The following is a 23,466-nucleotide window of genomic DNA, read 5'->3' on the forward strand; positions in this document are numbered from 1 at the left end:
CGCGCCGGGCGAGCTCTGCGCGGTGAGAGGTTTTGTTTCCGGGAGCTCCGCTGGCTCCGAACAAGCTCCCGGTGTCTCCCGTGTGGTGAGCGCGGCGTTGGTCCTGGCCGGCAGCGCGGAGCTCCTGCGCAGGGCCCGAGGTGCTGGGCGCCCGGCTGTGCCCCAAGGCGGGCGTTGTGCCCTCACACCGGCCGGCTCTGGGTGGAAAGAGCCGGCACCGTGCGCGGGCAGCCCAGAGAGCCGGCACCAGCGTGGGCAGCAGGGCGAGGGGGGGGATCCGCCCCTCTGCTCTGCTCTCCCTGAGACCCCCTGCAGTGCTGCCTTCAGCTCTGGGGTCCCAGCACAATAAGGACATGGAGCTGCTGGAGCGGGTCCAGAGTAGGCCCACAGAGATATGCGAGGGCTGGGCACCTCTGCTATGGAGACAGGCTGGGAGAGTTGGGCCTGTTCAGCCTGGAGAAGAGAAGGCTCTGGGGAGACCTTCCAGCACCTTCCAGTGCCTAAAGGGGCTACAGGAAAGCTGGAGAGGGGCTTTGGACAGGGGCATGGAGTGACAGGACACGGGCAAAGGCTTTAAACTGAAAGAGGGGAGATTTCGACGGGATATAAGGAAGAAATTCTTCATTGTGAGTGTGGTGAGGCACTGGCACAGGTTGCCCAGAGAAGCTGTGGCTGCCCCATCCCTGGCAGTGTTCAAGGCCAGGTTGGATGGGGCTTTGGGCAACCTGGTGTAGTGGAGGGTGTCCCTGCCCATGGCAGGGGGGCTGGAACTGGATGATCTTTGAGGTCCCTTCCAACCCCAATTATTCCATGATTCTATGATTCTATGAATATTCCTCCTGGGAAGGCAGCTGCCATGCCTGAGTGGGAACATGGTGTATAAAGTCAAACCCAGCAACGGTTTCCTGTGCGTGTTTTACCTCCAAGAGGCAGGTCGTGGTGGGTCAAAGCCACGCTCGGTGTTAAGGAATCCCGTGAGGTGTCGGCAAAGGTCCGGGCAGAAGGAGCAACAAACCCCAGACATTTTTATCCTGTGGTGTCACTCACCAGCCTGGGGCCTGGGGCACAAGGACGCTGTTGCATCCTCCGCAGCCAGGAGGAAATGGCCTGCCCCTTGTAGGCAGGATCGTACCTTTGAGTTATTAATTAGTCACTCAGTCCAGCTGGCTAATATGATCTGATGCCAACTGTAGTTTCCTTATCCTCTGATTTCATCCACGTTGAAGCAGCGGCGGGCGTCCGAGAGCTGTTCTTTTAGGAAAGTGGCCCGAGCCTGGAGTCAGATTGGGCAAAAACCATCCTCCGACGCGTTTCCACGTCTCTCTCTCGACGCTCTCCGCTCCCCCGGCCGGCTGGACGCGGGCGAAGCCGCGCAGGCGGAATATTCGCATCCGTGCGCTGCTCTTAGCGGAGCTCTGCGGAGGCGGCTCTGCGGGCGGCGTTTCCATCCCGGCGCACGCGGGGAAGCGTTCCCTGCGGCGGGTTGTGACCCAGCACGTTCCAGCGCGGCAGCTGCCGGCGGAGATAGGGGAACCCGTTCCGCTCCCGCCCAAGCTGGGATGTGTTTTGCCAGGAGATTGAGGTCGCTCCCGCTCCGTAACGAACGTTTGCTGCGTGATCCTCTTCCTCTTCGCCTTCATCCATGGAGTGTTTCGTGGGACTTGCTGACGGAGTAAGCGCTGCTCCTCCTGAAGGAATTTGGGGAAAAGATGGCTTATTGCTAAATTTAGCTTTTTTAAAGGAAAGCCCTTAGGCTTAGTGCTTTATAGGGAGCCTGGAAAGAAAGAAAATACCGTGTGTGACAGAGAAAAGCTTTGCTCCAGCCTTGAGGTCGGCCCCGTCCAAGCGGGAGCTGCTGGAGGAGAAGTCTCGGGCAGAGGCCCCGTGGCTGCAGAAGCCGGAGAGGTGCCGTGGTCGGAGCGGTGCCGTGGCCGGAGCGGTGCCTGCTTGGGGTGGCAGAAGGTATTTACTTACCGTTTTTCCCCACAGCGCAGAGCAATTTGGTGGCAATTCTAACCTGGAAGGGCTGGGGCTGTCTGGGACCCTGATGTGTTCCAGACTGTGGTGTCACAGCTCTCCACGATGGCATCTGGCATCGCGCTTCCTTCCGGGGCAGCCCCCCAGCCCCACCAGCCCTCCGGCAAACACCCCGCAGACCAGAGCTGCTTTTCACCGCCCCGCTGAGGCTGGAAGAGCCGGTGGCTTTAGTGCCGGGTTTCTGCTGCGCCGGGTTCCCAGCAGAGCTGGCAAAAAGTGGGACGGGGAACCTTAACGGTTGGGTGAACCCTCATCGCTCCGCACCGCCGCAGATCCATTCTCCTGCGTCCTCGTCCGGAGCAAACGCTCGAGGTTATTGTTAAAGTGGTGGAAGAAGCAAACCCTGTCCCTGAGCACTTGCGCCGTGGAGGGTTTGTTGGGCACAAGTGGTGAGTCAAGAGCTCCTGGAGAGTGTTTTATTCGTCCTGTTGCCCTAAAATCAACCCTTTGGAATCCTGAGTGTATTTGGCTGGATGGGTAACGATTGTAGTCCTGTCTACAAGGAATGGTGTTGCTCCAGCCCTGCATGGAGTAACCCTCTCTGGATTATTTTAACGTGCCTGGCTTGGTTACAGACCACCTTCAGAGCTGGTTATGGAACCAGAGAATTAGTCTTTGAAAATCTAAAATTGTTTCAAATCACTTCAAATGAATTCCTGGGGAATGTTTTCCTTTTATGGCTTCACTGAACCGATGTCACCTTGTTCCAAGGAAATCTCCCGTTAATGTGTAAGGGGCTTTGAGGGAGATTAAGGGCTTTACCTACCACACGTAGATCCTGTTGGTACGTTGGATCGTCCTTGAGGGTTTGGGGATTGACCTTTTGGAGCCCGGAGGACGTCAGCTTCATCCGAAGTCCCGTACCGGATCCCGGTTCCTTTCTGCGGCGATTGGATTTAAAAATACGCCGTAGTGAGAGTTACATCGTGCCCTTAAAAGCGACTTCAGGTGCCCCGTAAAGGGAGCGGGAGCCGTAACAATCCTGCCTGGAAGGGGAGGGATGGCGTGTAAGTGCTAGACGTAAAGGAAATTCCACTCTTGTTTCCTTAGCTGGAGTTTCACAACAGGCTCCGGCGAAGCCCGGCTGTGTGCAAACAATCCGTCACGTTGGTCCGTCCGGTCGGTCCGCTCACCCTGCTTTGTGTTGCAGCAACAGGATTTTCCAAGCAGGTCCCGGATAAAACTCCCCTCCCGGCCTGAAAGGTTCTTCAAGGCTGGAAAAGGGCTTCGGAAGTAAAACCTGTCCCTGCCAGGAGCTGTTGGTTCCATCGACTCTCTCGTAGGTTTTTATTCTCCTCCTTGACAGTTTTTTTTTTTTCCCCTCTCTTTTGCAGACAACGTGGCCAATCTGAACCAGTTTCCAGCCCGCTGGAAGGGTTCCACCATGGGGAACTCCAACACGGACCGGAAAGCATCCTACGGTAAGGCTCACCCTGCAGATTTCCCCTGAGGAATCCACCTTTCATTTCATCAATTCCTTCCCCCTGCACAAACCACCCCGAGGATCCCGCGTCCCCGTTTACCGCCCCGATTAGTGGCAGACGCAAACCCTCGTGCTTTCGAGATGATCCCGGCGGGAGATTTACAGTTCCCGGGGCTCGCCCGGCCTCACTCAACTCAACGAACGAGCTTGTCCTGTGCAGACCCATCTGTGCCCTCTGACCTCCTTGTGTAAATGTGCCTGCTGGTGGGGCAGGCAGCCCCGCGATGTGCTGGGAGGCAGGGAAAAAGGAGGAGCGATCGGCTGGGGTTTGCCTCTGATGGTGCAGTAGGACACTCGTAAAAAGAGCTGCCTCGTCGCAGCCCTCCGACGGGGGCCGGGTGCTCGGGCACGCGCTGCTGCTCCGCTCCTGGGGGCAAAATGTCACGCGGAGAGAGCAAAAGTGAGTATCGGCTCGTTTGGGGAGAAGGGGCGTTTTGCTGGAGGAGGACAGGGAAGAAACGGGCGGTTTGTGACGAGTCTGAACCCCATCGTCGGTGGGAATGTGGTTTTCCTCGCTGGAGTAACCATGCGCACCTTCCTCGCAGTTACACAGAGCAGCTGTCCTGAAAATCCATCGGGGCTGGCTCTGCCGCCGCCTCTCGTGCGCTGGAGAGGCGGAAATGCTCAGGCAGTCTCCTGACTCGCACTTGCTCCCGAACGAGCGCTGCGTTGTGTGTTCCCTGGAGAGGGACGGGGTTCCGCAGCAGAGCAGGGTCCTTCCGGACTACACGTCTCGCAGACGTTCCGTTCAGCCGGGAGAGTCTGGGGTAATGCTCTCCATAACGGTGCAAAAAACAGCTATGGATTTCTCCTGGATCTGGCTTGTTGGGTCCCCGTTAATCATTACGGTGATGCCATGGGGCTGCCGCAGTGCCCCGTCGTGGCTTTTCTTAAATTCATCTGAATAAATACCCTGCCGGTCGCCAGCCCGCTCCCGGCGCGCGGGAGAGGGAGAGTTCGGGCACGGCGGGATGTCTCCTGGGGTGGGTTTGCAGCAGTATCTGTTGTTTTAATTCAATTCTCTCTCCATGGCCTGATCAGCCTTCGCTGGGAGGGCAGAACACGCTCCTTCTGCTCTGCCTGGGGGTCTTGCCGAGCCCCTGCCGAGTTTCCCTGTGTTTCCAGGGACCCTCACTCACTCCTCCTTCCTTTTCTGCCTCTCTTTTGCCCCGGCAGAAGATGCCTCTGGGGAGCACGGGGAGTTCGTCAGCACCATCTCCAGCAGCAGGAACCCGCTGCAGCCACCGGACGACTCCTCGGAGGAGCCTTTTACCACCTACTTCGACAGCAAGGTCCCGATTCCCGAAGATGAAACGGTGAGTGTGGCTGAGCCCCTCTCCACTCGCTCCGATGGGAAAACGCGATCGGAAAAATCTGCGAGCGCTTGGTACCCGCTTGAGTCATTCCCTTGGGTGCAGGTTCCCCTTCGTGCCAAGGCTGGGAAGACTGAGCTGAGCTGCTGGGGTGAGATCTGGGGGAGAAGAGGGTGGGGGGTCTCCTGTGCCTTAATGCCATGGAGTTAATGATTCATCACTCAGGATTTGTCTCCTGCAACTCTCTGAGCAGCAAGATGTGCTAAGAGCAGAGAAATGTCTTGTTTGCAGCCCCAGGGGAGAGACCTTGGCTCTGTGTTCCCTTATCAAGGAAGGGGAGCAAGAGCTGCCCTTTGGAACAGCCTCGGCCCCTTCCTCGGCCCCTTCCGCCCCTTCGCAGGGGGTGTAGGTGCCCCCTGTGCTTTTGGATAACCAACAAGGCAGCGGTTTCGGCCGCAGGTGCAAGAGGATTCATCTTCCACCCAGGAGCGTGTCCTTGGCTGTCCCAGCATCTCGTCGTAAACTCTTTCGATTCGGAGCAGGGATGGCCGGAGAGTTTCGGATGGGGTGAAGGAGCAGGCGGATCTCACCAGCGCCGCTGCCTGTCGTGGCAGCGAGGAAATGCAAGTCAAACCCCGGCTGTCTGCTGCCACTTCTGGTGCCAGATAGCCGGGGCGGTTCGTGGGGATGACGCGGCCCCTGCATTGCGAGAGGGCTCTGGACTTCTGACATTTCCATCCTCTCTCTCCCTCACCAGCACTCGTGCTTTGGTTTCCGCAAGCTCTGGGCTTTCACGGGGCCGGGCTTTCTGATGAGCATCGCCTGTCTGGATCCGGGCAACATCGAGTCGGATTTACAGTCCGGGGCTGTCGCAGGATTTAAGGTGAGTGCAGAAACCTATAGATTAAGCGCTGGAAGTTGTGCAGCCCGTGTACCCACCTGGTTTTAGGGCAGGAGTACTGAAGGCGCTGTTGCCGCTGAACTGAAAACACCCCGGAGAAGGAGAAGGGCAGAGTGGGGCACCCTCCCACCCCCTCTCCAGCAGTGACTCCTGGCTTTGTGTGCGTTTAGATCCTTCCCATGCCAGCTCCAGGCACATAAACCAGCCTCTGGATGTCAATAACATGTATTTTAAAAGGGCTGTGATTCCCAAAGGTGCTCATGGGGCGCAGGTGTCCTGGAGGACCCGTCGTTTCCCACTGCCCCGGCGCACCCACTCCTGCCCTCGTGTCTCCCTCAGCTGCTCTGGGTGCTGATGCTGGCGACGATCATCCAGCTGCTCCTGCAGCGGCTGGTGGTGCGGCTGGGCGTGGTGACGGGGCTGCACCTCGCCGAAATCTGCAACCGGCAGTACCGGGAGGTGGGTGACCTCCTGCTCCGCAGCAGTTCGGAGCGGCTCTTCGGATCGGCCCGTGGGCCCTGGGCAGCACAGTCCTCTCAGCTGGGGCTGGCAGGGCTCACGGGACTCGGGAAGTGTCGCTGCTGCCCATTAAGCACCAAATCCTCCTTGGCAGAAAGGGTTCCGGCCGCCGAAATGTATTTTCATCGTCACATCTTGCTTTGGTGTCTGAGAAACTGGGGGTTGAGGTGGTTTCTTCTGGTCTGACTCCCGGGTGGAAGCAAGGCAGATGTAGAGGAAGATTTTGATCGTAGCCCTAAGGTAGCACCGGCGAAGGCCTTGTGAAGGACCGGGGCTGTTAGGAGAGCAGTGGGGGACAGTTCAAGTCCCGTCGGTGTCTTCCCCATCCTGGAAAAAGGAAAGCACCAGGCAGGAGGTGGGGGGAACGTGCTGGCATTCGCCGGTGAATTGCAGACAGAGTCAGGGATAAACCCAGGATTTCAGCTTTCCTGTTCAGAGCGCTGCTGCCCCAAGTTGAAATCCTTATCCCTTAAATCAGCCCAAGGAATCAGGAGAGGAACGGCCCTTTCGAACGCTGTCGGATTTCCCCGCTTAGGAAATCGTCAGGGCACGTGTAAGGGGCGCTGCGTCCAGCTGAAGATGAGTCCTTGGGAAAGGGCTGCGGGAAGTCGCTGACGTCCCCCCCTCCGTGCGGTTTGATATTTCTCATCCGACACCCGAGGCTTTGTCATTGCTCCGACCGTGGGAAATATCTCCTGCTGCTCATTTCCAGCGCAAACCTCTGGTTTGTGGAGGTGCTTGTGATGTCATAAGTGGCTGAGTAGATGATAGGGCAGGCGCAAGATCTGGATTATACAGCTACGTCTGATGTCAGTGGTGTCTATGTAGCTGTTGGGTATGAATGAGCACCTGGCTTGTGCAGGTGCTTGTGATGTCACAGATGGCTGAGTAGGTGATAGGGAAGATGCAGGACCCTGCAATGCCAAAACCTCTTCTGGAGCTACCCCCCTGTCGCCCCTACAGCCCAGCAGAGCCCTCAACCCTTGATGTCACAGAGCTTTGTCAAGAGCTGCCTTCTCAGCAGCCAGACCACCAAAGAGTAGGAATGGTGGAATGTCCAGCTGTGTCTCCCTGTCCTGCCTTCCTTGGCAGCAGTACTTTGCATGCTCCCTCTTGTCCCTGCTGGCCATTGCACTTACTGGTGTAAGGGGTGTGTTGCTCACCAGCCTGGGCTGCAGCTCCAATGATGTCATTGCATCTTCCACAGCCAGGAGGAAATGGCCCACCTTTTGTAGGCAGGGTCTCAACCTTAGTTAATTAGTTTAATTACATTCAATTCAATTCAAGCCAGCTGGGTAATAATAATTGGATGCCGCAGGGGTGAGGATTCAACTGAAGCCCACACACAGACATTGAGGGTCCCATCATGCAGGTGTGTCCATGGAGGAAAAGCACCCAAGTCCTCTGCTCTCTTTGGATCTGGGCACTGCATGGTGTGGGACTGGCAATGACCTTATCCTCCTAACAGGACATGTCATCTTTCTGCTATTTGACTCTTTCCCCAGGGACTCCTGCTGGGCTTCAGGCTGCCTTCCAGAAGGGCACAGATCTCCCATGGCATCTCTGTGTTTTCCAAGACTCCAGGGGAGAAGACGTCTCCATGCGAAGGCCATGGAGATGCTGCTGGAGGGTTGTATGTGGGCAGCAGCAATGAGCCCCTCTGGGTCCTTGGCTGGGAGGGCAGAGCTGAGATTCTGCTCAGGTGCAATGAGATGGGCTGAGGGGTTGGAGACCTGCACTTGGGAGCTGAAGTCCTCTGCTCTCAGCAGTGTCCAGGGTTTTTTGGGGGCAACATCTGGGTGTGATTGTCCTCCAGCTGAAAGAGGTGCCAGCACAGGGCAGATGAGACCAGGGCTGACTGGCTGTCCTCACTCTGCACTGAAGGACAGGCCCTTTACCTCTCATGACCAACAAGGTTTCACTTGCAGTGCAGCAGCAAAGCCTGTTGTTCTGCCTGAAAAACACTCCTCAGGTGTGGTGGGGCAACTAGAGCAGAAGAAGAAAACCAAAATGCCTTCAGCTTAGCTCTGCAATGGCCACCTGTGTGTGGCAATTGTATCAACCCCTGATTGAAGATGTTAGGCCGAAGTTGAATCATTTGTAGGAAATATCTCAGTGTCACAAGCGTGCAAGAAGTCTTTGCTTTCAGAACTTTGATGCTGGTCTGTGAATTGTCATGATTTTTTCACGGATCATGGACATGGTTCAGCAAGCCAATGACATCATCTCTCCCACTGTGTAAACAGAAATTTGTACATCTGGTCCCTTCTGACTGATAATGTTTGAGTTGGTTCAAGTAGCCCCTCATTGGATTCCCACCCACTGTTACCTTTTTTCCTTCAGAGTCATGTCTTGAGGAGCAAACGCCTGGGAGACCTTTCTGGTGATAACTGAGTCAAAGACCACAGAAAATATCTCAACTCTATCTCCACTTGCAATTACTAAATTCAACCGTGACCACACATTATCTTTATTTCTTCTTTAACTCTTCCTAAAGTAGTAAAATCTTATTATGATGCTCTTGAATTCCCTTTCAAGTTTCAACTGAGTTTTGATAGAGATGATTGCTGTGCTTGGAGAATGCTGTCCTTGAACACCAGATATATTTGGCTTTGTTGCCTACCAATGCTGCTGACCATGGGATCCCCACTAAAATTCCCCGGAATAATCTAAAGTCTGCTGCACTGATGTCCAGCTTCTGCAGTGTCTATTCTCCTTCCTTACTCTCTTCTGGAGGTGGGACCCCACTATTCCAGGGTCAAAACAGCCAGTATTCACACCCCTGACCAGCTCTTCTTTGCTTGCACATATCAGATCCAAATTTGCATGGCACTTGTTGCCCACCTGGCGGCTTTGCTAAGTTCTCCCATGACACTCAAGAAACTGCCTGGACTGTTTGCATGCTCTCTTTCTCTTCCAGAAAATGCCATGGTTGTTAAAGTCCTCAGTGAGACCCAGTCTTCTCTATCCAGAGACTTCCTTGGGGTGTTTAGAAGTTCTCTGCCTACTTCCTCACCCTGAAGAAGATGATGAGAGGGCTGGAGCACCTCTCCTATGAAGACAGACTGAGAGAGTTGAGGTTGTTCAGGCTGGAGAAGAGAAGGCTCCAGGGAGACATTCTAGTAGCCTTCTGGTACTTGAAGGAGACTTTAAACAGAACTGGAGAGAAACTTTTGACAGAGCATGTAGTGATAGTTCAAGGCATAATGGATTTAAACTGAAAGAGGGTAGATTTACATTAGATCTAAGGAAGAAATTCTTCACTCTGAGGGTGGTGAGGCGCTGGATCAGGTTTCCCAAAGAAGTTGTGGATGCTGCATCCCTGGAAGTGTGCAAGGCCAGGTTGGATGAGGCTTTGAGCAACCTGAACTAGGGGAAAGTGTCCCTGCCTGTGGCACGGCAGGTGGGACTAGAGGATCTTGAACGTCCCTTCTAAACCAAACCATTCTGTGATTCTATGACCATCTAGTGTCTCTGCTGAGTTCCTGAAAGCTTATAAGTGTCTGTCTTGTACAGGGGTGGTAGGGTGCCAGATGTAGTATTCTGGATATGATGTCATGAGTGCTGATGTACTGAGTCTGTCTATTGCCTACTCTCCTGTTGATACAACCTGAAGTGCTGTTACCCTTCCATGCTGTCAGCACTCACTGCTGAATGGAGTCTGACCTACTGTTCACCAACGTCTGCAGATCCTTTTCAGCAGTTGCTACCCAGCCAGTCAGGCTCCTCAATCATCATTATAAAGGGTTAATCTGTCCCATGTTTCCTTCTGTCAGGATGGATCAGGACATTTCTTTTTGGTCTATTCCTCCAACACCAAATAGCTCCCATTACAGGGAGGAGGCCCTAGTCCTCAGGCCATGCTGCTCAGGGTGCATAACTACTGTGTCTCCTGGTTCTTATCTGACTCATAAGGATTCCCTGCAGCCCAGAGACACAGCACTAGATTTCTGTGGTTCTTCCACCCAGAGAACATGAAATCGAGTAAAGGCTGTTAGGTGTGCTTTGCTTTGTTTGTAGGATGACAGTAAGGAGGTTCCGCATGCGTGTGTGGCATGAAACACAGTTTGGTGTCTGCATAGAGTGGAGGAAGCAGCACCTGGCACAGTCTGGTTCATATGTCTTGTAAGGAGCAGCTCTTGGAGTGACCTGTGCCTAAACTCTAAGGAGCACTTTCCTGAAGGAACTATGCCCACGGTTGCACCCGGACATTTCCCTGGTGTGAATGAGGTGAATAAGGTGAACAGCCAGGAGAACACGGCACTAGAGCACCACAAGGGCCGCTGACATTTGCTGCGTAGAGGCACCAGTGGAGATTCAGTCAAACCCAAGCTATCTCCCCAAAAATACCAGAGCCATTGGTGCACAGTGGCCTTGGGGAGGATTTATCACAATAACATGCCTAAGAGAGCCATGCTAAGTCACCACCTGTGATTCAAAAATCTCTTTGGAGAAGAAGCACTGGTGGCATTGGTGGCACTCTTTGCCAGCTTGGATGGGACAGGATTCACCCCACTAACTGAGGCATTTAAGACCACACTCATTCATCTCAGTTTTCTGTATTAGTAACGTGTGTGTCAGTTTGATGTAATGATCTCTATTTTCAGTGTTTCCATGGCTTGGGAGGGAAGATATTTAAAAAATGCAAGAAAACACTCTCAGATCAAAGGCAAAAAAAGGTCTTATATCAAGTGACAATTTCATATTTTCAATTAAATGAGTGAGCAAATCCTGTTTTGATTCCCTTTCCTGAAAGAGCATATTTTTCTTGCAAACCATGAGTGAAAAGTAATCCAGGAACATTACAAAATGGCAACACACACTGAGACAGGGATTAGAGAAGAGAAGATGTTTCTGTTTAATTTTGGAGAGACTTTAAGGTACAGTTGTATTCCTCATGTCTTCAAAGGATGGCCCCACTGAGCAAGAGTCCCTCACCTGTGCAAATTACCACCCATTGCCCAGCATGTGGTTCAGTGCACCTGGCATTACAGAGTGCAAAACTGAGCTGTGTCCTGGTTTGAGCTGGGACAGAGTCAGCTCTTCTTTTCAGCAGCCAGAAGAGCTCCGTGGTTTGGTTTCAGTCTGAGACTGGCTCTGAGAAGAACGCTGGCAGCGCACTGGTGTTTGTAGTTGGCACTGAGGTCTCAAGGACTTTCCAGCTGCCGTGTTCTTGCCCGTGTGCAGGAGCACAACAGGATGTGGGGGAGCATGGCCGGGACAGAGGGTCCACGACTCCCCTTACGATTTGTACTTGGACTTAGGATTGAGGCCAAACTGGCCAATCAGTATTCCACATCATGCAGCGTCATGCCCAGTATAAAAGTGCAGGACAGTGGAAAGAAGGGCTTTTTGCGCTTCCGAGACTCTCACTTTGGGGCTCTCAGAGCACTCTCTCTGTCTCTATTCTCAGGCCTCTCACTCATCCGGGATTGCGGTGCAGGGACTTATCTGTTTTGGGATCATTAATTCAGGATGAGACAGGCCTTGGTCAAGGGGTGGTGAGCAATCACACCGTACATCACTCATTCGTATATATTTATCATTGTACATATATATATATTCATATATTGGTAGCGATGGTAGTAAATTGTTCTTATCTCAACCCACGGGTCTCTTTTCCTTTTTCTCCTTTAATTCCCTTCCTCATGGCCGGGGGGTGGGGGAGGGTGAGCGAGCAGCTGTGTGGAGTTCAGTTGCCGGAGTTGCCTAAACCACGACAAGCTGCCAAGTCTGTGCTGAGTACAATTCTCCTGAAGACCACTATGGGAGGAGGAGATATCACCCTCTGGAGTGCTGGTTGCTCCCCACTACCAAAGGAGGCCAGGCAATGAACTCATCTTTTTAGACAGCAACATGATAAAACTCTGTTTGAACAAGCTAATTCCACTGAATTTGTCACAGTAGCTGAAGCATTGGGTCTGAGGGCACTTTGAAGGACTGGACATTTGTTCCACCAAACGTGATCAGAAGACAGGTGCATTGGTACTCAAATTTCTGATCAATATTGTAGATTTGTACCAAATTAGAAGAATGCTAATTTTAGACAGTTAAACCAGACTTAATTTCAGGCATGTTTTTTTTCTAACCATGAGGTTAATGTGGAGCGGTAAGTGCTGCTTGGTAGAGAAATAAAGCCATTATTGTTCTCTTTATCATGTTCTACCTATTTTCTGACATTTTCTGAAGACTAAGAGGTTCAACAAAGATCTGCCACCCAAATAATCAGGAAACCAGATTTAGGAGCAAGGAGAGATTTCATCAGAACTGGAGGAGGGTGAAGTTTGTTGAGAATTGGATGTGTCATGGATGGATGAAGTCCTCTGCTTTTCGCTTTCTGTCTCTGTTTCCACACTTAGAAAATGCCATTGTGGTATTCACCAGGGTTTGTAAAGTGTTTTTAGACCGTTGGAAGGGCATTCCTTGGTAAGGTCTTCATATGGTGGTCTGTTGCAGGAAAGAACCCGATGCGATATTCATTTCAGGAAACTTTACATTGTTAAGAAAGAAAGGCCTCATTTCCAGAAATGCATCAGAATGATGTGTTTGCCCTCCCCAGCCCTCTCCTCTTTCAAAATTCACTTTCAAAATCTCTTCTTAGGTGGAAAAATGTTTCCTGAAGACTATCACACTCCTCTTCAAACGTGCCTTGAGAGCATCTTTCATCAGCTGGTTCCTCAGGCTGAAAATAAAGGGATTCATCAAAGGAGTGACCACTGTGTTTAGAAGGGCCACAGCCTTGTAATAGGAAATGTGGTGACTTGAAGGCTGGACATAGATGAAAATGCAGCTACCGTAGCCCAAGATGACAATGGTGAAGTGAGAGGAGCAGGTAGAGAATGTCTTGTGTTGTGAGGAAGCTGAGGGCAACCTCAATATGGTGTTAATGATGTAAAGGTAGGACACTGCTGTCATGCTTAGTGAACCCAGGAGGATGATGGACGAGACCACAAAGCTGATCAGCTCAACAGTCTGTGTTTCTGCACAGGACAACTTGGTCAAAAGCACGCTGTCACAGAAGAAGTGGTCAATGCGATTGGCGCTACAGAAGGGCATCCTGACAACCAGGACAGTGGGGACAACAGTGGCCAGGAAGCCTGCAGCCCACGAGCCCAACAGTAGCTGAAGGCAAAGTCGACTGCTCATGAGCATGGGGTACTGAAGAGGGTGGCATATGGCCTGTTCTGGGTTGGGCCGGGAAAGGGTTAATTTTTTTTTTTTTTTTTTTTTTTTTTTTCCTTCCTTTTTTTTTTTCTTTTTCGCGGGAGGCTGAAAGGGACACGGTTCAGGCAGCTGACCCAGCCTGGCCAATGGCTATTCTATACCATGTGGCTCATGCTCAGGGTATATATTGGGGGAGCAGCCGGGGGAGAGGTTCGCTTCGGTGATCGGGAGCGGGCGGTGCGTCGCGTTTCGCGTGCGGTCGGTTCGTATTGTTTTCGCGTTTATACGTTCAGAGTTGTTTACCCTGTTTTTCTTTTCCCTTTTCCTGATACTGTTCTATTAAATCATCCTTATCCCAACCTACTGGTCTCGCCCCTCTCGTTCTGATTTTTTTTTTCTCCTCCCATCCTGCCGGAGGGAGGAGTTGAGCGAGCGGCAGCGTGGTAGCTCAGCTGCCGGCTGAGCTAAACCACGACAGTCCTTTTTGGCGCCCAACGTGGGGCACAAAGGGTTGGGATAACGACAGAGCCAAATTTGTTATACCTGTTTATTGTGTTAATAGTGATTGATCATAATGTTGTTCTGGTTGCTTTCGTGGTGGTTTTCCGCAATTCCCTACATGCCCTATGTACTGTTTGTGATGATGTTTATGACGGTTGGGAGATGGCTCAGGACCCTCCTGGCGCTGTACGGGATAACGAGGGCTTATGGTCCGGTCATGGCGCTGGCCACGCGGCTGGGCTGCTCCGTGTACGCGGCATTGGCATCGTGCCCGTATCTCGGGCGCCACTTCCCGGAATTTTTTGGTAATCGCGCCCAACCGGCGGGGGAGGCGGGGGAGTCGGGGGACGATCCCGTCCACCGGCCCTTCAGCCCGCCCTTCTCGTTCGGGCCGGGTACAACAGCCTTTGAGGATTTTGAATGTCCCGGGGGTGTGCTGGCCATCATGGTCCTACTGCTGCTTGTCTGGAACGGTTTTCAGGTCCTGTCTGGGGTTAAAGAATTACTCAAGAGATGTGCCCCAAGGCAGGACAGTTACAAGTGACACGGTGTGTGGGAAGACATGGGGAAATTCCTAGAACAGTGGGCACCTCAAGTGTTTTGGGAATTCACCCCCGAACAAGTACAGAGCCCTGACAAACTGATAGAGCAATTGGGAAAAGTGTGCTGTCGCCCTGGCAATTCCAGGGACACACAGCTCGCTGCAGTGTGCTGGGGCCTGGCCCATGCCTACCGAGTGGCCGTGTCTAATACTGTTCAGCACCCTCAAAGTAGGGAGGAGGTCCCTGAATCTGGTAAGAGCATGACAGATGCTGCAGCTGAGCTGGAGAACCCACCTGTTCCCCTGTCAGTGGCCCCTGTACAGAAAAGAAAGTGCCTAAAGAAAACAGCTCGCTTAGTAAGGGATGAAAATGAACCAGGACCATCACAAAAACAGGAGGAAGAGGTAGAACCCACATATGAGACGGTGATCATCCGATCACTGTCGCAAGGCGAGCTGCGAGATATGCGAAAGGATTTTAGCCGCCTTCCAAACGAGAACATTGTTACCTGGCTGCTCCGGTGCTGGGATAACGGGGCCAATGGCCTGGAACTAGATAGTAGGGAAGCTAGGCAGCTGGGATCCCTGTCTAGGGAAGGGGGCATTGACAAAGCAATTGGAAGGAAAACACAAACCCTCAGCCTCTGGAGGCGGCTTTTGTCAAGTGTGAAAGAAAGGTACCCCTTCAAAGACGATATTACATGTCGCCCAGGCAAGTGGATTGCCATGGAAAGTGGCATCCAGTACCTGAGGGAGTTAGCTGTGGTGGAGGTAATTTATGGTGACCTGAATAATGAGCAGTCACCCCTAGATCCAGATGAAATCCCATGCAGTCAGTTCATGTGGCGAAAATTCTTACGAAGTGCACCACCATCATATGCCAACTCGTTGGCAATATTAGCTTGGAAAGAAGGTGAAGAACAAACGGTGCAGGATGTGGCTGCTCTACTCCGGCAATACGAAGGAAGTGTTTCTTCCTCCGTACAGGCCTGCGTTGCGGGTTTGGAGAAACTGTCACAGGAGTTCCACCAATTCAAAGATGGTATGTCTGACTGTCCACCTGCACGGACCTGTGTCTCAGCTATTAGAAGCAAGCGTTCCCCTAATCAAGAGAGAGAATACAGAGTGTACACACCTCGAGGCAGCCTCTGGTTTTTCTTGCGTGACCATGGAGAGGACATGAGGAAGTGGGATGGAAAGCCTACCTCGACCCTAAGGGCACGGGTACAGGAACTGAAAGGGAAAACAGTCATAAAAGGGGATTCTTCCAGGAAAAGTGTTGCTTCGGTCTCCAGTGGGCAGCGCCCCAGACAGTATAGAAGGGCTGACTCCATCTCTGATCCTCTTGAAGGCACCTCTAATTTGTTCGTACAGAAGGACCGTGATGAATATAGTGACCAGGACTAGAGGGGCCCTGCCTCCAGCCAGGGGGAGGAGAGGGATAACAGGATTTATTGGACAGTATGGATTCGATGGCCTGGCACATCAGACCCACAGCAGTATAAGGCTTTAGTGGACACCGGTGCACAATGCACCCTAATGCCTTCACACCATAAAGGGGCAGAACCCATTTGTATTTCGGGAGTTACAGGGGGATCCCAACAGCTGACTGTGGTGGAAGCTGAAATGAGCCTAACTGGGAATGACTGGCAAACACACCGTGTTGTTACTGGTCCAGAGGCCCCGTGCATCCTGGGCATAGACTACCTCAGGAGGGGGTACTTCAGGGACCCAAAAGGGTATCGGTGGGCTTTTGGTGTAGCTGCTGTGGAGACGGAGGAAATTGAACAGTTGTCTGCCTTGCCCGGTCTCTCGGAGGACCCTTCTGTTGTGGGATTGCTGAGAGTTAAAGAACAACAGGTTCCAATTGCTACCACGACAGTGCACCGGCGGCAATACCGCACCAACCGAGACTCTCTGGTTCCCATCCATCAGTTGATCCACCAACTGGAGAGTCAAGGGGTGATCAGTAAAACTCATTGCCCCTTCAACAGTCCCATATGGCCAGTGCGGAAGCCCAACGGGGAGTGGAGATTAACAATAGACTATCGTGGCCTGAATGAAGTTACACCACCGCTGAGTGCCGCTGTGCCAGATATGCTAGAACTCCAATACGAACTGGAGTCAAAGGCAGCCAAGTGGTACGCCACAGTTGACATCGCTAATGCATTTTTCTCAATCCCTTTGGCACCAGAGTGCAGGCCACAGTTCGCTTTTACCTGGAGGGGTGTTCAGTACACCTGGAATCGACTGCCCCAGGGGTGGAAACACAGCCCCACCATTTGCCATGGGCTGATTCAAAATGCACTGGAACAGGGTGAGGCTCCGGAACACCTGCAGTACATCGATGACATTATCATATGGGGTAACACAGCCGAAGAAGTTTTGGAGAAAGGGAAGAAAATAGTTCGGATCCTTCTGAAGGCTGGTTTTGCCATAAAACGAAGTAAAGTCAAGGGACCTGCACAGGAGATCCAGTTCTTAGGAATAAAATGGCAGGATGGGCGTCGCCACATTCCGGTGGAAGTGATCAACAAAATAGCAGCTATGTCTCCACCAACTACTAAGAAAGAAACGCAAGCCTTCCTAGGTGTTGTGGGGTTTTGGAGAATGCACATTCCAAGTTACAGCCTAATTGTGAGCCCTCTTTACCAGGTGACTCGGAAGAAGAACGATTTTAAATGGGGACCTGAGCAACAACAAGCCTTTGAACAAATTAAACAGGAGATTGTCCATGCGGTAGCCCTTGGGCCAGTCCGGGAAGGACAAGATGTAAAAAACGTTCTCTACACTGCAGCCGGGGAGAATGGCCCTGCTTGGAGCCTTTGGCAGAAAGCACCAGGGGAGACTCGAGGTCGACCACTTGGGTTTTGGAGTCGAGGATACAGAGGATCTGAAGCCCGCTACACTCCAACTGAAAAAGAGATACTGGCAGCATATGAAGGAGTCCGAGCTGCTTCAGAAGTGGTTGGTACTGAAACGCAGCTCCTCCTGGCACCCCGACTGCCAGTGCTGGGTTGGATGTTCAAAGGAAGGATCCCCTCCACGCATCATGCAACTGATGCTACGTGGAGTAAGTGGGTTGCACTCATCACACAAAGGGCCCGAATAGGAAACCCCAGTCGCCCAGGAATCTTGGAAGTCATCACAAACTGGCCAGAAGGTAAAGATTTTGAAATGTTACCAGGGGAGAAAGTATCACGTGCTGAGGAGGCCCCACCATATAATAAACTCTCAGAGAGTGAAAAACGGTGTGCTCTGTTCACGGATGGGTCCTGCCGCATTGTAGGGAAACATCGGAAGTGGAAAGCAGCTGTGTGGAGCCCTATGCGACGAGTTGCAGAAGCTGCTGAAGGAGAAGGTGAATCGAGTCAGTTTGCAGAGGTAAAAGCCATCCAGCTGGCCTTAGATATTGCTGAGCGAGAAAAGTGGCCAATACTGTACCTCTATACTGACTCGTGGATGGTGGCAAATGCTTTGTGGGGGTGGATTCAGCAGTGGAAGCAGAACAACTGGCAACGCAGAGGCAAACCCATCTGGGCTGCCCCATTGTGGCAAGACATTGCTGCACGAATTGAAAAGCTAGTTGTGAAGGTACGGCATGTGGATGCTCACGTATCCAAGAGTCGAGCAACTGAAGAACACCAAAACAACCAACAAGTGGATCAGGCTGCTAGGATTAAAATTGCTCAGGTGGATCTGGACTGGCAGCATAAAGGCGAAAAATTTTTAGCTCGGTGGGCCCATGATACGTCAGGCCATCAAGGAAGGGATGCCACATACAAATGGGCTCGCGACCGAGGGGTGGATTTAACCATGGACACTATTGCGCAGTTTATCCACGAGTGTGAGACATGTGTTGCGATCAAGCAGGCCAAGCGGTTAAAGCCTTTTTGGTACGGAGGCCGATGGTCAAAGTATAAGTATGGGGAGGCCTGGCAGATTGATTACATCACACTCCCACAAACTCGCCAAGGTAAGCGCCATGTACTCACAATGGTGGAAGCAACAACTGGATGGCTGGAGACCTACGCTGTGCCCCATGCCACTGCCCGAAGCACTATTCTGGGCCTCGAGAAACAAGTCCTGTGGCGACATGGCACCCCAGAAAGAATCGAGTCGGACAATGGGACTCACTTCCGTAATAATCTCATAGACACTTGGGCCAAGGAACATGGCATCGAGTGGGTATACCACATCCCTTATCACGCGCCAGCCTCGGGGAAAATTGAGCGATACAATGGGCTGCTAAAAACAACACTAAAAGCAATGGGTGGTGGAACTTTCAAACACTGGGATACCCATTTAGCAAAGGCCACTTGGCTGGTTAACACTAGAGGTTCTGCCAGTCGACCCGGTCCTGCCCAATCAAAACTCCCATGTGTTGTAGATGGGGACAAGGTCCCTGTAGTGCATGTAAAGAATATGTTGGGGAAGGCAGTCTGGGTTAGTCCCACCTCGGGCAAAGGCAAATCCATTCGTGGGATTGCTTTTGCCCAAGGACCTGGGTGCACTTGGTGGGTGATGCAAAAGGATGGGGAAGTCCGATGTGTACCCCAGGGGGATTTGATTCTGGGAGAAAATAGCCCATGAATTAAATTGTATTACGTTAAGGCCACACACTGGTCACAGACCAGAGCGTGGTTTTCTTTTTTTTTTTGTTCATGTTCCCAGGAACAGAATTAAGACTCGGAGTCAAGCGCCAAAACAACTTTATTGAAAAGAAAGAAAAGAAAGATGCAGGGAAGGGAAGAGTTAGAGGAGAGCTGCCACCATGGAATTGCAGTGTCCCAACAGTCCGACTCCTCGAGCAGGTGGATGCGAAGTCCCCAGTCCCGCTTGGCTCCACCCACTACCTGGCGGTGGTGCGCATGCCCGGTGCTGTCACTCGAGACGCCACCAGGGGTCTTCGATGGTCTCCAGTCCCCTCTGCTTTTGGACCCCAGGGTCTGGGTGCACGCTGGTTTTCCTGGATTCCACTCTGAGGTCCGTGGGAGGGCAGGAGATCTCGGACACAGCCAGTGGTCTTCCTTCCCGACAATCTTCGGACGGACATCCGCGACTGGTGTTTCTTCAAGAAAAATGGTTCTCCATGGTGGCACAAGTGATAGAGATAGAGAAAGAAAGAAGAAAAGAGATGGCGCGCAACAACAATTTTCAATATGGAAATAGAGACTTAACAATTTTAAACCTGATTAACATTGATGAACAACGATAGCTAACAACAGTTTTCAACGTTAGAACAGAGACTTAACATTTTTATTTTTTTTTTTTCTTTAACATCTAATTAACATTGACTAGTTACAACATTTGGTGGCTCTGACGCCTCGGGAGCAGGCTGCGGGGATGGCCTACATGGACAGCGACAACAACAAAAACGTTCCCGGGGAAACACCCACATAATCACAAACACAACAATTAGAAGTAAAGTCAGGCAATAAATTGGAAAGAATATTGGCATAAATTTCATCATTTTTCTCACGTTTTTTTTGAAGATATAAAGCGACACAACTCTGCCCTCGCGATCCACGCAGCCTGCTGCCCTGGACTGTTGGATTCTGGGATAGTGTGCGCAGCAGAAAATTCTTTTCCACGCCCCCTGTCCAGAGCGCATGAGTGGTTCGGAATTAGAACGAGTTTTCGGCAATCCACGTCCAGCAACTTTTCCTGAGACTGACATCTCCGACCCACAGTCAAGGATCGTGCCGGACACACCAGCCACGAGCTCCAGATGCAGCGTACAACAGCCTGACACTGCACACCACCTCGCCTGACCTGAGGGACTGTTTGGATAACGGGGCCCCGAAATCGCGGACTAAATGAACTCAACGGACATGTTAGAGGGATGGTCCATAAATTAAGGGAATTAATTGGAAGATGTATGTTCTGAGCATGATGCAGATGGTATAGAATAAGGGGTGGATAATGTTCTGGGTTGGGCCGGGAAAGGGTTAATTTTTTTTTTTTTTTTTTTTTTTTTTTTTTCCTTCCTTTTTTTTTTTCTTTTTCGCGGGAGGCTGAAAGGGACACGGTTCAGGCAGCTGACCCAGCCTGGCCAATGGCTATTCTATACCATGTGGCTCATGCTCAGGGTATATATTGGGGGAGCAGCCGGGGGAGGGGTTCGCTTCGGTGATCGGGAGCGGGCGGTGCGTCGCGTTTCGCGTGCGGTCGGTTCGTATTGTTTTCGCGTTTATACGTTCAGAGTTGTTTACCCTGTTTTTCTTTTCCCTTTTCCTGATACTGTTCTATTAAATCATCCTTATCCCAACCTACTGGTCTCGCCCCTCTCGTTCTGATTTTTTTTTTCTCCTCCCATCCTGCCGGAGGGAGGAGTTGAGCGAGCGGCAGCGTGGTAGCTCAGCTGCCGGCTGAGCTAAACCACGACTGGCCACATAACGGTCATAGGACATGACAGCAAAAAGGACAAACTCAATGTAGCCCAGAAGGGAGTAGAAGTAGCACTGAGTTAAGCAGCCTGGGTAGGAAATGGCTTTGCTGCCCATCAGCAAGTTTCCTATAGCTTTGGGTATGATGGATGTCGTGACGAAGATCTCCAAACAGGAGAGGTTACAGAGGAAAAAGTACATGGGCCTGTAGAGGTCTCTTTCAGCAAGAATGAGGGAAATGACCAGCAGGTTTCCCCCTAAGATCACCAGGTACAAAATGAGGAGAGCGATTGCCATGAGGTGCTTCTGATGGCGGAGGGAGGAGAAGCCCAAGAGAAGGAACTCTGTGACCGTCGTGTGGTTCAACATTTCTGCATCTGAGCTGCAGTGAGTAAGGGCAGAGGGTCAGTGGAGGAAACAACGCTTCACGAGGTTAAAAGATGATGAGACAGAGCAAAAGAATACAGAAGGAGAAGACACACAAAGTCTGGAAGGAAAACCAAACAGAGGAGAGGAGAATCAACCTAGAGCAAGAAGACACCATTTTATGCACAAGGAGCAAACTTAGTGTGGGGGTTAGAGTAGGAATCCGCTATAAACAACACGTAAGTTATTGTATTTGAGCTCTTTACCCCAGAGTCCCTTCATGGTCAACAGAGAAAAAATGGTCATTTCTCAGAATGTCTTACTCTAGTCCATTGAAACATTTCTTTTAGGATGAACTACAATGTGTTCTACTGAAAGATAAAACACCTCAGCAAAACGGCTTTAATCTTTTGGTTAGGAGAGAAACAGAGAGAAGGCGGCATGAAGATGGTGACAAACGAGGAGACGTGTGGGAAGTAAACGGAAGCAGGACAGTTAGAGCAGAGGGACCTTTTATTCTCTGAAATAGTTTCGTTTTCAAGGAAAACCAGAGCCAAACAGGGAAAAGACAAACCTGCTGTGCTGAAAACTCTTCTGTTTTCAGGAGTGTCTTTCCATCCACACGTGAACAGAATTTGAGCAGGTAGAACAGAAAGCTTTATGAGCAGATTCCTCCTCAGTCACTGACAACTTTCTTGTTGTACTTTGTACAAGTACTTTGGGGGAGAAGGGAAATTCATTCAGTTGGGGGAAAAAAATTACCTTTTAAAGCAAATAAATAAAGAAACTATAATGAATAGAGAGTTAAGCCTTTGCTCTCATTTGATGTTTGTGTTTGGGGTTTTTTCTTTCCTTTCCTGTGAACGCTGTACAAATGAAGCTTAGTTTGGTAAGGAGTTGGTCCTGAATTTATTACCTGAGGTTTTGAAAAGTTTGAATTCTTGGAGCAGTGCTTCTTTCCAGACAGCCTTCCCCTATGCAGCCACCTCCTTTCTGCCCGGCTCGTTTTGCTCACAAAACTTGCACAAACCTAAAACCCTCGGAACCATCCCGCTCTGTGCAGCTGAGCTGAGAGAAGCCAACAAGACAAAATCAAAGGAAGGGGTAGAGACCCTGGCACAAGTCTCGTGTCCTGGGAATATCACAGGATAAGGAGGAATATCAAAGACAGGATAGCAAGTAAGAAGGCAGGCAGACAGCAAGGAAAACAGAGGTGAAACGTGACAAAGCACTTACATTAATCTACGATGTGCTGGGAGCGTTATGGGAGGGAAATGGAAGCCCAGTAGACTTTGTGTGAAGCATCATCTCCTTCCCTCTCCTCCCACTACCCCTAAACCAGTCTCTCATGTCTCCTTTCACGGCTGTTGTAAAGCCTTTTGGAGTCAGCTGGTAATGCCCTTTGTTCTGGGGAACTCTCTCCAGGCTGAAGTCACCTCTGATTTTCCTTCCCCTTTCATGTAAAAGCATTCTAAGCCCTTTGGTACGTTCCCTGAGGAATCATGGCCCTGTGGGCGAAGAGGTTCCTCAGCAGAGCAGGTCTGAGAGGGTGATGAGAGATTAATTAAAATGATAGCTGGTAGCTAGGAGGTCTAATCCCTATGGATGTCTCGATACATTCTGTGAAGCTTTCTGTGAGGGAGAAGCACAGAATCTTAAAAGATGGCGTCAAGAGATGTCAACTGTGAAAGCAGCTTCTGTGAAGTTACTTCCACGCTCTCTGCCTTGTCTTTGTAATGCTGGACACCTAAAGGAGAGGTGTTTACAATGTCAGAGTAATCTCCTGGTTTTCCTTGGGGTTGTCAATGGAGCTTAGGACACAACTCATTGCAGAAATGAATTTCTAAAGGTAGATGAGAGGAGTTGATTCCTCCTCTTCTGCACTTGCAAAGGGAGACCTGAGTGACAAAGTGATGTGTAGCCTCTTCATTGCAGCCCTCTGGGATATCTGCAGAGGTTAGGCATTGGTGTCTAAGGGCCACCTTACTGACTCTTTCAACTCCACAAGGAAGCAGATGTCCTGAGGGTTCAGTGTTAAAACTGTTGACATTGTGAAGGCCACTCTGACCATCTTAGTGTGTCTACAATAGGACAAGGTACCTCTGTGTTGATAATGGAATTGTTCCTCTAAAGCTAAGAGAGAGGAACCTCATCCTTCAAGGCATTGGGAATCTCCTCCTTGATGACATGGAAGAGGACTGCACTTCCAGCCAATGTATCACTTTGTGGTGAGCTGGCATGCAGAGACAGTT

The 23,466-nt window shown here is 51.2% G+C and overlaps 2 protein-coding genes across 2 annotated transcripts; one reads left to right on the forward strand and one right to left on the reverse strand.

The window, feature by feature from the left end:
* Positions 1–12,850: 12,850 nt before the first annotated feature.
* Positions 12,851–21,217, reverse strand: LOC147528036 (olfactory receptor 6E1-like). Its single transcript, XM_086618588.1, has 2 exons — positions 20,852–21,217; positions 12,851–13,432 (listed from the first exon to the last, which is right to left on the reverse strand). Exons 1-2 carry the CDS (start codon positions 21,215–21,217, stop codon positions 12,851–12,853), a joined length of 948 nt encoding a protein of 315 aa, XP_086474714.1.
* On the forward strand, positions 14,136–19,677 carry LOC147528037 (uncharacterized). Its single transcript, XM_086618214.1, is given in 5 exon segments — positions 14,136–15,715; positions 15,756–15,958; positions 16,138–16,905; positions 18,217–18,435; positions 19,538–19,677. Coding segments are annotated over 5 exon segments (2,910 nt in total).
* Positions 21,218–23,466: the final 2,249 nt, after the last annotated feature.

The sequence above is a fragment of the Tauraco erythrolophus genome, chromosome 11, assembly GCF_009769465.1.
Source record: "Tauraco erythrolophus isolate bTauEry1 chromosome 11, bTauEry1.pri, whole genome shotgun sequence".
In the NCBI taxonomy this organism is placed as follows: Eukaryota; Metazoa; Chordata; class Aves; order Musophagiformes; family Musophagidae; genus Tauraco; species Tauraco erythrolophus.

Bases quoted from the DNA above. Each gene is read 5' to 3' on its own strand.
- LOC147528036 (XM_086618588.1), bottom strand. From the start codon at position 21,217: ATGTTGAACCACACGACGGTCACAGAGTTCCTTCTCTTGGGCTTCTCC. The intron at 13,433-20,851 runs GCCAGTCGTGGT...AACCCAGAACAG, and splicing joins TGTCCTATGACCGTTATGTG to GCCATATGCCACCCTCTTCA.